This window comes from Oncorhynchus mykiss, chromosome 25, assembly GCF_057628025.1.
Source record: "Oncorhynchus mykiss isolate SJ-2025 chromosome 25, ASM5762802v1, whole genome shotgun sequence".
NCBI lineage: Eukaryota > Metazoa > Chordata > Actinopteri > Salmoniformes > Salmonidae > Oncorhynchus > Oncorhynchus mykiss.
The window spans coordinates 49,769,320-49,784,338 of NC_143046.1; the positions used below are offsets into that span (position 1 = coordinate 49,769,320).

General features: G+C 41.4%; 1 protein-coding gene across 1 annotated transcript in view; it reads right to left on the reverse strand.

Annotated features, from left to right (window-relative positions):
• The window catches only part of alk (ALK receptor tyrosine kinase), a 698,893-nt gene that overhangs the window by 77,278 nt on the left and 606,596 nt on the right, over positions 1-15,019 (reverse strand). The window contains exons 9-11 of the mRNA XM_090220448.1: positions 13,450-13,622; positions 11,566-11,660; positions 539-673 (exon numbers count right to left, since the gene is read on the reverse strand). Of these exons, the coding sequence (XP_090076574.1) occupies positions 539-673; positions 11,566-11,660; positions 13,450-13,622 (403 nt within the window). The remainder of the gene's footprint in view (positions 1-538; positions 674-11,565; positions 11,661-13,449; positions 13,623-15,019) is intronic.

Sequence of the window (15,019 nt, forward strand, 5' to 3'; positions counted from 1 at the left end):
TTGTTGCGTGCGGTTTAACATTTCTCTAGTTCTCTAAAAGGAGCCAATTCCAGCTTACAATGTTAATATATGCAGTAGAGGTTGGAAGAATCTAAGGTGGAAAATGTCAACTCGGTGAAACGATCTGCATTGACATTCTCTGGAGGCAAATTGGAGCGTTTTGCACTTCAAAACTGTCCGTCCTGCTCCATTTGATCCATAAATGAGACCTACCGTTACCTACCGTGGTTATGGATGAATCCGGTAGGTGGCGCACTTACTTTGTTTGAGGTAAAAGCAAGTGTGCCTTTTTTATAATATGTGTGGAGTGAGTGTAAATAGACTGCCTGGGTAACTGTGTGTGGGTCTGTGTGTTAGGTTGCGTGTCACGAGAGAGGAGAGAGTGTCTTTATGTGTGGGAGTGGAGAACATTGTTCTAACTTGAGATTCAGAGATAAAAATGTATAACCTTCCCTCTCAGACTGCTTTTCTGTATATTACAAATACAGCGCCTACGCCTGAGACACTCACAACTATACAACAACAGATGGACACTTACAGTCAGTTGGAGTAGGAAGGTCTGACAATGTTCTTGAGTTCCCATTGGACGGGGTGGTTGTTTTAATGTTCTGATTGGTTGGTTTCAATGGCAGTTTAGTGGTGCCGGTTACCGTTGGAGGAAATTCACCATTGGCTGAGGAGAAAAACAGACAAATAACAACTTAGTGACATTCTTTGCTTACCATGCCTTTGCACAGCTCTCTTAATTTCCAAACAGTTGGAGATAAGCAGGGTTGTGTTCATTAGGGACCATAAACCAAAGAAAGCAAACTGAAACAGATGGGGACTACCTGTACTTGTCCAATAAGAAACACTCATTTTCATTTCCGTTGTTAAACATTTTAAACATTTGTAGTTTTGAGCCCTAATGAACATGGCCCAGGTTTAAGCTTGGTGAATACTTGGCTGGATAACCCCAATCTGAAGTTGCATGGTGTTGATTTGTCCAATAGGGGGCACTCTTACCTCAAGACCAATAGAGTTGGATATAGTGGTGGTGGTGGGAAAGGTTGGGGGTGCTTAAATCCAACTCCTTCCCATCTTCCTCCATCCCTAGGTGGGTAAGTACATTGGATCCGGGGCTTCCATACCACCAGCTCAACCCAATAAAGCATATGGACAGACCAACCGCCTCAACCTACCCCAAGGCCTTAGATCATAAAGTTCACAAGTGCCTTGATCTTTTCCCCCTCAATTTCTAACCTAAAAATACATATCCCAGGTAAAAGGGATGTTGATTAGGTATTGCTACTCTGGACATTAAGTACTAGACCTTGCGGAGGCTGTGAATTGGGCCTGTGAGGAGGGCTACGATGATATGGGACTGCATACTGGACTTCTGGTTAAAACCCACACAAACTAGGGTACAGTGGGAAAAAGAATAACACTCTTCCCAATAATCAGCTGCAAGGGCCAGGTGTAAATCCCAGTCTCTGATTGGTCTGTTCCCCAATCAGCAGCAGAGAAACTGGAAAGGCAAGATAGAAATAGCCAATCTGATTGTAAGAGTTTTGACGTTCCTCAAGAAATTATACAACGAACCAACCGTACAAAAAAGGTTAAAAAAACGTATGATCATTGAGTCACTATCAAAATGCTGATATAGTGATTGCAATTTCAAGGTATTGTTACCAGCAGTGGAAACCAATGTGGTTAATAGTGTTCTAAACCATTGAAATTCTCCATTAAAAAAGTTTGAAGAACAGCTCCCAAGAACACAATGTCAGTGTCAGTTGTGCGACTGCGTCAGACTATTGTCGGAATCCTTGTCATATCCATGTGAGATCCAGTCAAATGTTAATAGCCAGGTTATATCATACCTGCCTTTGTCACTCACATGTGAACATACTCTTTGAGCAACTGTGACATTTTGTCCATTAAAGGGACTGTCGGATGTCTAAATTAGAATTTCATGAGCATTCCGGATGTCTCAACTTTGCAAATTTCTCACAAATCCAATTATTTCCACTGAAAAGCCACAAAATGTTGTTTGACCATGATTAGAAATGAAAAAGTTAGTAGACAAATGTCCTGTAAATTGTCAAAATACATTTTATTTGTCACATGCGCCGAATACAATAGGTGTAGACCTTACCGTGAAATGCTTACTTACAAGCCCTTAACCAACAATGCAGTTTTAAGAAAAATAATTGTAAAGCAAAAAAAATAGACAACTCCAATTTAAGAATATTTACTAAATTAACTAAAGTAAAAAAATAAAAGAGCAACAATAAAATAACAATAACTAAGCTATATAGAGGGGGTACCGGTACCAAGTCAATGTGCGGGGCTACTGGTTAGTCAAGGTTATTGAGGTAATATGTACATGTAGGGTAAAGTGACTATGCATAGATAATAGATGATAAACAGCGAGTAGCAGCACTGTCTGCTCCTGGATGGCAGGTGGCTTGGCCCCAGTGATGTACTGGGCCATATGCACTCTGGTGCAAATTTCATGCAATCTGTCCATTCAGGAAATAGTTGAATTAAATTAATGAATTAAATTGATAAATGAAGCAGTGCAAGCTTCCACATGCGCTCCCCCTCACCTGTCAACTGCAGCTCTTCCCAGGCCAGTGTAAATGTGTGTGTGCAAGCGTGCGTGGGTGCATGCGTCTGTCTGTCTGTCTGTCTGTCTGTCTGTCTGTCTGTCTGTCTGTATGTCACCCTCTGATTGCTCAGCTATAGCATGAAATGCCAACTGACATTTGCTACTGAAGTGCTGACCTGTTGCACCCTCTATAACCTACAGTGGCAAGAAAAAGTTATCGAACCCTTTGGAATTACCAAGATTTTTGCATAAATTGGTCATAACATTTGATCTTCATCTAAGTCACAACAATAGACAAACACAGTCTGCTTAAACTAATAACACACAAACATTTATTATTTTTCGTGTCTTTATTGAACACACCGTATAAATATTCACAGAGTGGAAAACGTATGTGAACCCTTGGATTTAATAACTGGTTGACCCTCCTTTAGAAGCAATAACCTCAACCAAACATTTTCTGTAGTTACGAATCAGACCTGCACACCGGTTAGGTGGAGTTTTGGACCATTTCTCTTTACAAAACTGTTTCAGTTCAGCAATATTCTTGGGATGTCTGGTGTCGAACCGCTCTCTTGAGGTCATGCCACAGCATCTCAATTCGGTGGAGGTCAGGACTCGGACTGAGCCACTCCAGAAGCCATATTGTCTTCTGTTGAAGACATTCTGTTGTTGATTTTTCTTCTGTGTTTTGGGTCGTTGTCCTGTTGCATCACCCAACTTCTGTTGAGCTACAATTGGTGGACAGATAGCCTTACATTCTCCTGCAAAATGTCTTGATAAACTTGGGAATTCATTTTTCTGTCGACGATAGCAAGCTGTCCAGGACCTGAGGCGGGAAAGCAGTCCCAAACCCTTCACCATACTTTACAGTTGGGATGAGGTTTTTGATGTTGGTGTGCTGTTCTTTTTTTTCTCCACACATAGTGTTGTTGTTGTTCTCCACACATAGTGTTCCAAACAACTCAACCTTTAGTTTCATCTGTCCCTAGAATATTTTGCAAGTAGCACTGTGGAACATCCAGGTGCTCTTTTGCGAACTTCAGACATTCATAAATGTTGTTTTTGGACAGCAATGGGTTCTTCCGTTGTAATCCTCCCATGAACACCATTGTTGTTTAGTGTTTTACGTATGGTAGACTTGTCAACAGAGATGCTAGCATGTTTCAAAGATTTCTATAAGTCTAGCTGACACTAGGATTCTTCTTAACCTCATTGAGCACTCTGCACTGTGCTCTTGCAGTCAACTTTGCAAGACGGCCACTCCTAGGGAGAGTAGCAACAGTGCTGAACTTTCTCAATTTATAGACAATTTGTCTTACCGTGCGTGGACTGATGAACATCAAGGCTTTTAGAGATACTTTTGTAACCCTTTAAAGCTTCATGCAAGTCAACAATTCTTAATATTAGGTCTGGTGAAATATATTTTGTTCGAGGCATGGTTCACATCTGGCAATACTTCTTGTAAATAGCAAACTCAAATTTTGTGAATAATTTTTAACAGGGCTGTCACGACTCCCACCGAAGGTGGCTCCCCTGCCTGTCGCCGGTCAACTAGCCGCCACCGATCCCTTTTTCCTTTTCTGTTAGTATAGTCTTATTAGTTGCACCTGTTCCTTTTTGTGTTTCTTGATTTTTGTCTGCTTAAACCTGTTAGGCCCGCTTAGGTTTGTGCGGATTATTTGTTACTCTGTTGGTTGTGAATGTGTTTTCGTTTAGTTTTCTCCGGACTGTTTGTCCTGTGTTTGGGCTAGTCAGTGTTATGCGCCCTGCAATTTGGCGTGACCGTTTGTGCCGGAGAATACATAATTACATTTCCCTGAACCCTCTGCTCTCTGCGCCTCTACCCACTACCCACCACTTCTAGTAAACCCTGAAAAGGGCAGGGCATCTCTAACCAACATCTCCAATTTTGTCTCATTGACTGAACTCCTGGTTAGCTGACTCCTGACTCCAATTAGCTTTTGGAGAAGTCCTTAGCCTAGGTGTTCACATACTTTTTTCCAACCTACACTGTGAATATTTAAATTATGTATTCAATATAGACAAGAAAAATACAATAAGTTGTGTTATTAGTTTAAGCACACTGTGTTTGTCCATTGTTGTGACTTAGATCAAGATCAGATCAAATTTTATGACAAATGTATGCAGAAATCCAGGTAATTCCAAAGGGTTCACATACTTTTTCTTGCCACTGTATGTGGTTATTATTTGACGACCCTGCTGTTCATCTATGAAGGTTAGAACAACTTGAAGAACAATCTGGCCTTAATGGCCATGTACTCTTGTAATCTTTATCAGGCAGAGTCAGAAGAGGACTGACCACCCCTCAGAGCCTGGCTCCTCTCTAGGTTTCTTCCTAGGTTCCTGGCTTTCTAGGGAGTATTTCCTAGCCACCGTGCTTCTATAGCTGCATTGCTTACTCGTTGGGGTTTTATGCTGTGTTTCTGTATAAGCACTTTGTGACAACTGCTGTAAAAGGGACTTAAAAACTAAACTTGATTGATTGTCCTTCAGGAGACCAGTGTCCATAGTCATCAACTCACCAATGGGTTATAGTATACTGCTAAAAAGGGTGCTTTGCAGGTCTAGATAGATCCTTTTGGAGGGCCATATATGAAGCTAGCCCTAGAACCTTTTTTGGTTCTATTTCACACCTTTTCTTCTAGCAGTGAAGCCACTGCTAGAGTAGTGGGCATTTTGTTCTATATTAAATGTCTTGCAGAGTTAAAAACTGGAACGAGCTTATGATATCAAAACATTTTCTGCTTTGGCTCAAGATGGTCAATCAGTTGCCTTTTAAAATGATGAATGAAGTAGGGCTGGCCCTTTCTTCCAACATAATACCACTAATTTAGACAACTTCCTTTAAAGGTGGTCCTTTGAATTACTTACCACCGAGCAGCTTCTGAAAGAACAGCGCCTTTCTGTTCCAGATACATAATCTATCCATCTCTGGAAAATGTATCGAGGACTCTGTTTGGGACTAGCTCATCTGAATATCAAGTTGAGAGCCAACTGCATGTTTCTTAATTATGATGACAGGCCCCATTTGTTCCCCACATCATGTCGGCTTGCCAGCTCTTGCCGGCTCGCCAAAAAAACAGATAATCCACTTTTCCTCCACGCATCGTTCCACAGGCATTATGGGACATTGTAAAAAATGGCTACCTTTCATTTTTGTCTCTTTAATAATCTCCTAAAAACACCCTCCCCCCTCGGTTCCCCTGACCTGGCTCTGCCATCACTACCTCCTCGAGCTGAATTGCTCTCGTTCATCATAATATGGCAAGGGGCTCCCGCCATGGCTGTGTGCGGTAAGTACCGCTTCGAGTACAGTACATGCCTTTCGGTCTTAGCCATGCACTGACTGTAAAATTCCACTCAAGACCCAAACCCTGATGGAAAAAATGGGAAAGACATCCATTTTGGTTGTCAGGTCAACACAAACAGTTCATATTTAAGATAATATTTTTTTAAATATCGACAACAGGGATTTTATGCTTAATTATTGGACTCGTTTTTTTTTGGCTTGGTCATTAAGAGGCCAAAGCCCCAAAAAACGAGACCAATAATTTAAGAGGCTGAAGCCAAACAAAGTCTTGAGGGGTGGCTTAATGTGGGTGTCTCTCTTTGTGTGATTGCACGTGGCAAGCGTTTGTACATTCACTCTGTCAAAATAGTTCACAATTACACAAACACACCCTTTTAGATAACTTCAAACAGCTTAACTAGGTCTTGTGTCTTGAAGTCACCTAGGCAAGCTAGTGCTAGCCCACTTCTTTTGCCAATTACCTTCAGCCGGCTCGTGTGGGACTGTGGCAAAATTGGTTTGACATTGGATAGCCTATCCCTGGGGCTAGTAAGAGACTGTCAACAAATTACACAATGTAAATGGGACAATATATATTTTAGCTGTCTCATTAAATGCATTCAGTATTTGTATATGAAATGTTACAATTTATAAGGAGTTTGAGGTTTTTAAGTAATTGAAATTTGGAGCTATTGACCTTTTAAAATACACTACTTGACCAAAGTATGTGGATACCTGCTCGATGAAAATCTCATTCCAAAATCATGGACATCAAAATGGAGATGATCCCCCCCCCCCCTTTTCTGCTATAACAGCCTCAACTCTTCTGTAAAGATGTTGGAACATTGCTGCGGGACTTGCTTCCATTCAGTCACAAGATAATTAGTAAAATCAGGCACTGATGTTGGCAGATCAGACCTGGCTTGCAGTTGGTGTTAAATTTAATCTCAAAGGTGTTCAATGGGGTCATCTTTTCTTAATATATTGCTGATAGTTGCTTTTTTAAAGGAAAGTTTTACTTGCAATGTCTGTGAAATGTGGTTGTCTTACCAACTTAGTTGATTGCACTGACTGAGACGCTCTGGATAAAAGTGTCTGTTAAATGACCAAAATATACATGTATTAAATCAAATTAAATGTTATTGGTAACATACACATGGTTAGCAGATGTTAATGCGAGTGTAGCGAAATTCTTGTGCTTCTAGTTCCAGCCATGCAGTAATATCTAACAATATCTAACAAGTAATCTAACAATTTCAAAACAACTAACTTATACACACAAGTGTAAAGGAATGAATAAGATGTAATGTGTAATGTAAAAAGATTAGGTTTCTGTAAATGTAATATCCTGATGCTTTGATATGGGCACATATCATAATCAATCTACCGGGTGGTGGTCTGCATATAAAACACCTCACTGCAACTTTGACTAAGAGGCAGAACTCATGTACAGTTGAAGTCAGAAGTTTACATACACCTTAGCCAAATATATTTAAAATAATTTTTTCTCACAATTCCTGACATTTAATCCTAGTAAAAATTCCCTGTCTTAGGTCAGTTAGGATCACCACTTTATTTTAAGAATGTGAAACGTCAGAATAATAGTAGAGAAAATTATTTATTTCAGCTTTTATTTCTTTCATCACATTCCAAGTGGGTCAGAAGTTTACATACACTCAATTAGTATTTGGTAGCATTGCCTTTAAATTGTTTAACTTGGGTCAAATGTTTCGGGTAGCCTTCCACAAGCTTCCCACAATAAGTGTACTGCATTTTGGCCCATTCCTCCTGACAGAGCTGGTGTAACTGAATCAGGTTTGTAGGCCTCCTTGCTCGCTCACGCTTTTTTCAGTTTCTATAGGGTGGAGGTCAGGGCTTTGTGATGGCCACTCCAATACCTTGACTGTGTTGTCCTTAAGTCATTTTGAAACAACTTTGGAAGTATGCTTGGGGTCATTGTCCATTTGGAAGACCCAATTGTGGTCAAGCTTTAACTTCCTGACTGATGTCTTGAGATGTTGCTTCAATATATCCACATAATTTTCCATCCTCATGATGCCATCTATTTTGTGAAGTGCACCAGTCCCTCCTGCAGCAAAGCATCCCCACAACATGATGCTGCCACCCCCGTGCTTCACGGTTGGGATGGTGTTCTTCAGATTGCGAGCATCCCCCTTATTCCTCCAAACATAACAATGGTCATTCTGACCAAACAGTTCTATTTTTGTTTCATCAGACCAGAGGATATTTCTCCAAAGAGTACGATCTTTGTCCTCATGTGCAGTTGCAAACCATAGTCTGGCCTTTTTATGGTGGGTTTGGAGCAGTGGCTTCTTCCTTGCTGAGCAGCCTTTCAGGTTATCTCGATATAGGACTCGTTTTACTGTGAAAATAGATACCACTGGGACTCAGTGGGCATACTCTGGAGCAGTGTAAAGCTGCAGGCCAGGACAATGGCAACCTGACCTAAACCCACCTAAACCCACTAAACCCACCGGAGACTCTCTCCTTCACTGCAGCCGACGTGAGGAAAACATTTAAACGTGTTAACCCTCGCAAGGCTGCAGGCCCAGACGGCATCCCCAGCCGCGCCCTCAGAGCATGCGCAGACCAGCTGGCCGGTGTGTTTACGGACATATTCAATCAATCCCTATACCAGTCTGCTGTTCCCACATGCTTCAAGAGGGCCAACATTGTTCCTGTTCCCAAGAAAGCTAAGGTAACTGAGCTAAACGACTACCGCCCCGTAGCACTCACTTCCGTCATCATGAAGTGCTTTGAGAGACTAGTCAAGGACCATATCACCTCCACCCTACCTGACACCCTAGACCCACTCCAATTTGCTTACCGCCCAAATAGGTCCACAGACGATGCAATCTCAACCACACTGCACACTGCCCTAACCCATCTGGACAAGAGGAATACCTATGTGAGAATGCTGTTCATTGACTACAGCTCGGCATTCAACACCATAGTACCCTCCAAGCTCGTCATCAAGCTCGAGACCCTGGGTCTCGACCCCGCCCTGTGCAACTGGGTACTGGACTTCCTGACGGGCCGCCCCCAGGTGGTGAGGGTAGGCAACAACATCTCCTCCCCGCTGATCCTCAACACTGGGGCCCCACAAGGGTGCGTTCTGAGCCCCCTCCTGTACTCCCTGTTCACCCACGACTGCGTGGCCACGCACGCCTCCAACTCAATCATCAAGTTTGCGGACGACACAACAGTGGTAGGCTTGATTACCAACAACGACGAGACGGCCTACAGGGAGGAGGTGAGGGCCCTCGGAGTGTGGTGTCAGGAAAATAACCTCACACTCAACGTCAACAAAACTAAGGAGATGATTGTGGACTTCAGGAAACAGCAGAGGGAACACCCCCCTATCCACATCGATGGAAGAGTAGTGGAGAGGGTAGCAAGTTTTAAGTTCCTCGGCATACACTTCACAGACAAACTGAATTGGTCCACTCACACAGACAGCATTGTGAAGAAGGCGCAGCAGCGCCTCTTCAACCTCAGGAGGCTGAAGAAATTTGGCTTGTCACCAAAAGCACTCACAAACTTCTACAGATGCACAATCGAGAGCATCCTGCTAATCTGCTAACCATGTGTATGTGACAAATAAAATTTGATTTGATTTGACTGCCGGAGCGAAGCTTGATTTGCCACAATCTATCAAATGTTAGGAGAACAATATGAGGACATTTTTTATAAAACCTAAAAAAATAAGATTTTGTTATCAAAAACATTCTTTGAATGTTATCATCCCAATGTTAGCTAAAACCCTAACCAGAACTTAATGGGAATCTTAGCTAATGTTCTGGGAATGTTCCTGGTTTGTTGGGTGACAATCTCACTGAGCGTCGAATTCAAAGCAGGCAGATGAACCAGTGAAACGACCCCCCCAGAGCCTAATTATGTCTCTGTCTGTAATTGAGTTTAGTCGGTTAAATCCCACCCGTTTTGCCTTAATGACTGTCCGTCTTCCAAGCGGCAACAGCTTCAGAGCTCCCCAGCTTGCTATTCTGGGCACAGTCACAGATTATCTATTTTATTGACCAGATACTCAAGTGGCCGCACTAACAATGAAAATACATTTCTTAAAATTGGAAGGTAGGAGGCAAGATCAGGTGGGACCAGTTCAAACAGGTACTTCAGAGCGTGAGGGAGAGAGTGAGGGATATACAGCATATTTTCTGCTGATTAGAGACGTGAGTATCATGTGTTGCTGTTTCTCCTCTGATTTCTTTCCATCTCAATTAAAATATGGATAAAGTGGGAAAGGTCAGCCAAGTCTTGACCTTTAAGAATATATATATATATATATATATATATATATATATAGCCAGTCAAAAGTTTGGACACACCTACTCATTCAAGGGTTTTTCTCAATTTTACTATTTTCTACATTATAGAATAATAGTGAAGACATCAAAACTATGAAATAACACATATGGAATCATGTAGTAACCAAAAAAGTGTTAAACAAATAAAAAACATTTTCAAAGTAGCCACTGTTTGCCTTAATGACAGCCTTGCACACTATTGGCATTCTCTCAACCAGCTTCATAAGGCAGTCACCTGGAATGCATTCAAATGAATAGGTGTGCCTTATTAAAAGTTAATTTGTGTAATTTATTTACTTCTTAATAATGCGTTTGAGCCAATCAGTTGTGTCGTGACAAGGTAGGGGTGGTATACAGAAGTTAGCCCTATTTGGTCTTCTGATTTGGTTTAAGCATTGTTGTGGACTTAGAACATTAAAGTTGGTTGTGTTTCTATTTCTAATGTGTGATTTTGAGAGTGAAAACCTTTAAAGAAATGGGGGAAATCCATAACCTGGAAACCGTTTTTTATTATGGCAAATAACGTATTTGCTGGCAATAAATGTATTGGCTGGTAAAAACTACCTCCCAGTGGCTGGTTGACAATTTTTTTAGGCCCTGTTCATAAACTACCTCATTAGCTATCAAGCTAACAATCTGGTTACTTTACCAGAGTATCTAAACATTTGGAGGCCCAGAACAAAATGAAAAGGGACAACTTCTTTAGAAGATCAATGGTCATAGCAATGAATGAATGACTGATTTCTTGCATGTTGTCACTCACAAACTTGACACTCTTAAAGAGTGTACAATGTTCTTATGCACGACACAGTGCCTGGACACAGCCCTTAGCTGTGGTATATTGGCCCGAGGTACCTTATTGCTATTATAAATTGGTTACCAAAGTAATTAGAGCAGTAAAAATAAATATTTTGTCGTACCTAGCATTCAGGGATCGAACCACCCAGTTCCTAATCATTTTTAGAGCATGTAAAAAGTAGCTAGAATTCATATAGGCCATATATGCTATATCTCAATCAATGAAACACCAGTGGTACCAATGACATTTTTTAATTTAGAACCTTGACTACAATTGAAAAATTGAAAGGGGCCAAAAATGTTTAAGTGTTTTAAGAGAGTTGGAACCAAGAGCCCTAGTCGCTCAGGATAAGAGCATCTGCTAAATGATGTAAACATTTAAAATGACTTTCTAATTTCTATTTCATGTTTGACATTGCAAATAAGAATCTGTTCTTAAATCACTTTATGGGTTAAATCGTCTACTACTATTGACAGTCTGAAATTGTTGTTTTACAACCCTAAACAACAATACTTACAGGCCAGGAAGCAGTCCATACTGAAGGAGATGTTATCCAGACAAATCGCTGATCCTGGACCTGATCCATTGTCAGTACTGAACTGGAGCCAGAACCTGAGGAGAAACACAATATGATCTCATTCAACTCTAGTATGAGATGAAGATGAAGTATGCCTGCTCCCAATTCAGATTCAAGTCTAGGACAAGATAAAGATAGAGTATGTTAAATGAGTGTAGATATCCTTGCAAAAAGTTTCTTGAGCGTAATGATATCCCTGTCTTATCCTTCTCATTCTCGACTCAAGTTTTCTACTGGAATTAGTACATAAAGGAGTTCAAACATGACATAACTAAAATATTCTACGAGCACAACTACATACTTCAAAAATAACATTGTTGATCACAATGATTTTTCTGCCAGTACTAGAACATGTCAAAAAGACCTCATGTAGAGAATGAATGACTTCTGCCCTTACTATAGTGTTCTATTAGAAACGGCAAATAGACAGAACACTGATGCATGGCCTCAAAGACCAGTTTACATTACTGGACGAGGATCTTTTTCAAGTCATAGTGAATTTCAGGTAGCTACTGTTCTTTTCCCTTCAATTTGCTCATGCTATTTAGTGTGCAATGGTGAGACAAAGGGAACAGAAAAGATACATGACAGACTACTGTAGAGAGACAACTTTGTTACTTTACTTTGTTACAGAATAAAATCCTATAAAAATCAAGACACTCATCTTTTCCTCCCATCTTGTGTTACAAAAATGTCTTAAAAATTTGGCCATTTTCTTGGTAATATTTAATTAGCATTTTATCTTTATTTAACTAGGCAAATCAGTTAAGAACAAATTCTTATTTGCAATGACGGCCTAGGAACAGTGGGTTAACTGCCTGTTCAGGGGCATAATGACAGATTTCGGTTACTAGTTCAACACTCTAACCACTAGGCTACCCTGCCGCCCCATTTGAAAGTGTTGGCCGTCTTTTTCATAGTACCCAAAAGGTTGATAAAGTAACTCCTAATTTAACTCCTAACTTGGCCTTCATCTACTTCCGTACTGCCCTTCACAGTCCAACAACATGGGTCGCTACTACAACCTAACCTTTATGACTGACTTCCCTATTCCTCTGCCTATATTTCAGAGATCCAGACCAAAGGTCATACCTCGAGTCCGGGCGAGTTCATAAGGCGTAAGGACACGCATTTTAATTAAGAACATGGGCAGAACAAACTCCATAAAACCTTGAATAAAAATATAATAACTCTCTGAGGATTGGGAATAGCATAGAGAGTGATCAATCAAGCACACAGAGATGAAACAAGCCGTACAGCTTTTTTAAAATTGTATTTATTTCAGCTCCTCACAGTGAATAACTGAAAAATGCCATAGCTAATTGGAGGAAAAGGCAGAGGAGTGGAGGCCTCTGTAAAGATTTTCACTTCCTTGTTTGTTTGTTTTTAAACAAGTGAGCGATAAGGTGAATATGGAATTCACCGTACAAGGCAAGTGAACAAGTTGGGATTCATTACGTTTGCAGGGTGAAAGGGAGGGTTATCTTAAAATGGAATGTAAATGTTGAAAATCTGCATTTGGAAGGAAGAACTGAAGAAAAAAGCTATTCATTACTGTGTCTTTGGACCTGAGAGGCTATATGTATTTTCTTTCATCCCAAACGAATACACAAAGCACATGCAGCTCTGTGGTTTGCAGGTTCTTTTATGCTTTGACATGGTGCATGTTTCCAATGTAGTATGATTCTATAATCTCACCATCTAATGGCGCAGTGCCCCATATTGACCCTGTTAAATATTCATACACTTCACTTTGTTTGCCTAAGGCTGGGATTGGCCAAATCACTTGTCTCTCTGTCAATGGACCAAATTGATCCGCCGTACCAGTCAACAAGTCCGTAGAGAGGAACGATAATGCGTCTCCAGCCTTTCTTGGTCTTGGGCTCGTTGGCAGAGTACCACAGTCTGCGCTGCTCCTCTGGTCGTGTGCTGTTTTCCACCAGCCACAAAGACAGTGCCCCTCTCTGGCCACCTCCAGAACACATCAAGAACCGTACCTGTTGGGGAGATGAAAAAACGTATGAGTATTATGAGTCAGAATAGGACTTGACTAAGACACACATTGACATCTCAAATCATTTGATTGAACACATCAGAGAAAGCTCTTGGCTTTCCTCTTCTGATTTTTTACTGAGACACAATTTATTTATTTCTCTTCTAGAATTACATTTCCATGAAAATAACAATCAAGGCAAGGGCTGATTTCAAGGTTTTACTGCTAACCTACAAAGCATTACATGGGCTTGCTCCTACCTATCTCTCTGATTTGGTCCTGCCGTACATACCTACACGTACGCTACGGTCACAAGACACAGGCCTCCTAATTGTCCCTAGAATTTCTAAGCAAACAGCTGGAGGCAGGGCTTTCTCCTATAGAGCTCCATTTTTATGGAATGGTCTGCCTACCCATGTGAGAGACGCAGACTCGGTCTCAACCTTTAAGTCTTTACTGAAGACTCATCTCTTCAGTGGGTCATATAATTGAGTGTAGTCTGGCCCAGGAGTGTGAAGGGTGAACAGAAAGGCTCTGGAGCAACGAACCGCCCTTGCTGTCTCGGCCTGGCCGGTTCCCCTCTTTCCACTGGGATTCTCTGCCTCTAACCCTATTACAGGGGCTGAGTCACTGGCTTATTAGGGCTCTTTCATACCGTCCCTAGGAGGGGTGAGTCACTGATGTGATTTTCCTGTCTGGGTTGTCAGCCTCTAGTATTTATGCTGCAGTAGTTGATGTGTCGGTGGGCTAGGGCCAGTTTGTTATATCTGGAGTACTTCTCCTGTCCTATCCGGTGTCCTGTGTGAATTTAAGTATGCTCTCTCAAATTCTCTCTTTCTTTCTTTCTCTCTCTCTCGGAGGACCTGAGCCCTAGGACCATGCCTCAGGACTACCTGACATTGCTGTCCCCAGTCCACCTGGCCGTGCTGCTGCTCCAGTTTCAACTGTTCTGCCTGACCATGCTGGTCATTTATGAACATTTGAACATCTTGGCCATGTTCTGTTATAATCTCCACCCGGCACAGCCAGAAGCGGACTGGCCACCAAGCATTGCCTAGTTCCTCTCTAGGTTTCTTCCTAGGTTTTCTAGGGAGTTTTTCCTAGCCACTGTGCTTCTACACCTGCATTGCTTGCTGTTTGGGGTTTTAGGCTGGGTTTCTGTACAGCACTTTGAGATATCAGCTGATGTACGAAGGGCTATATAAATACATTTGATTCGATTTGATTTGATGCTCTACTGTCATAATTACTACTTTAGAAGTAGTGTACCCACATCCAGTTACTTGCAGTTGCAGGGTACATCATGGAGATAAACACCTGCACTCTGTTGAATGTTCCCCAGTGTTATTAAATGCAACATTTTAACCTGAAATGTCTTCATCCAGCCAGACATTCAGGGAA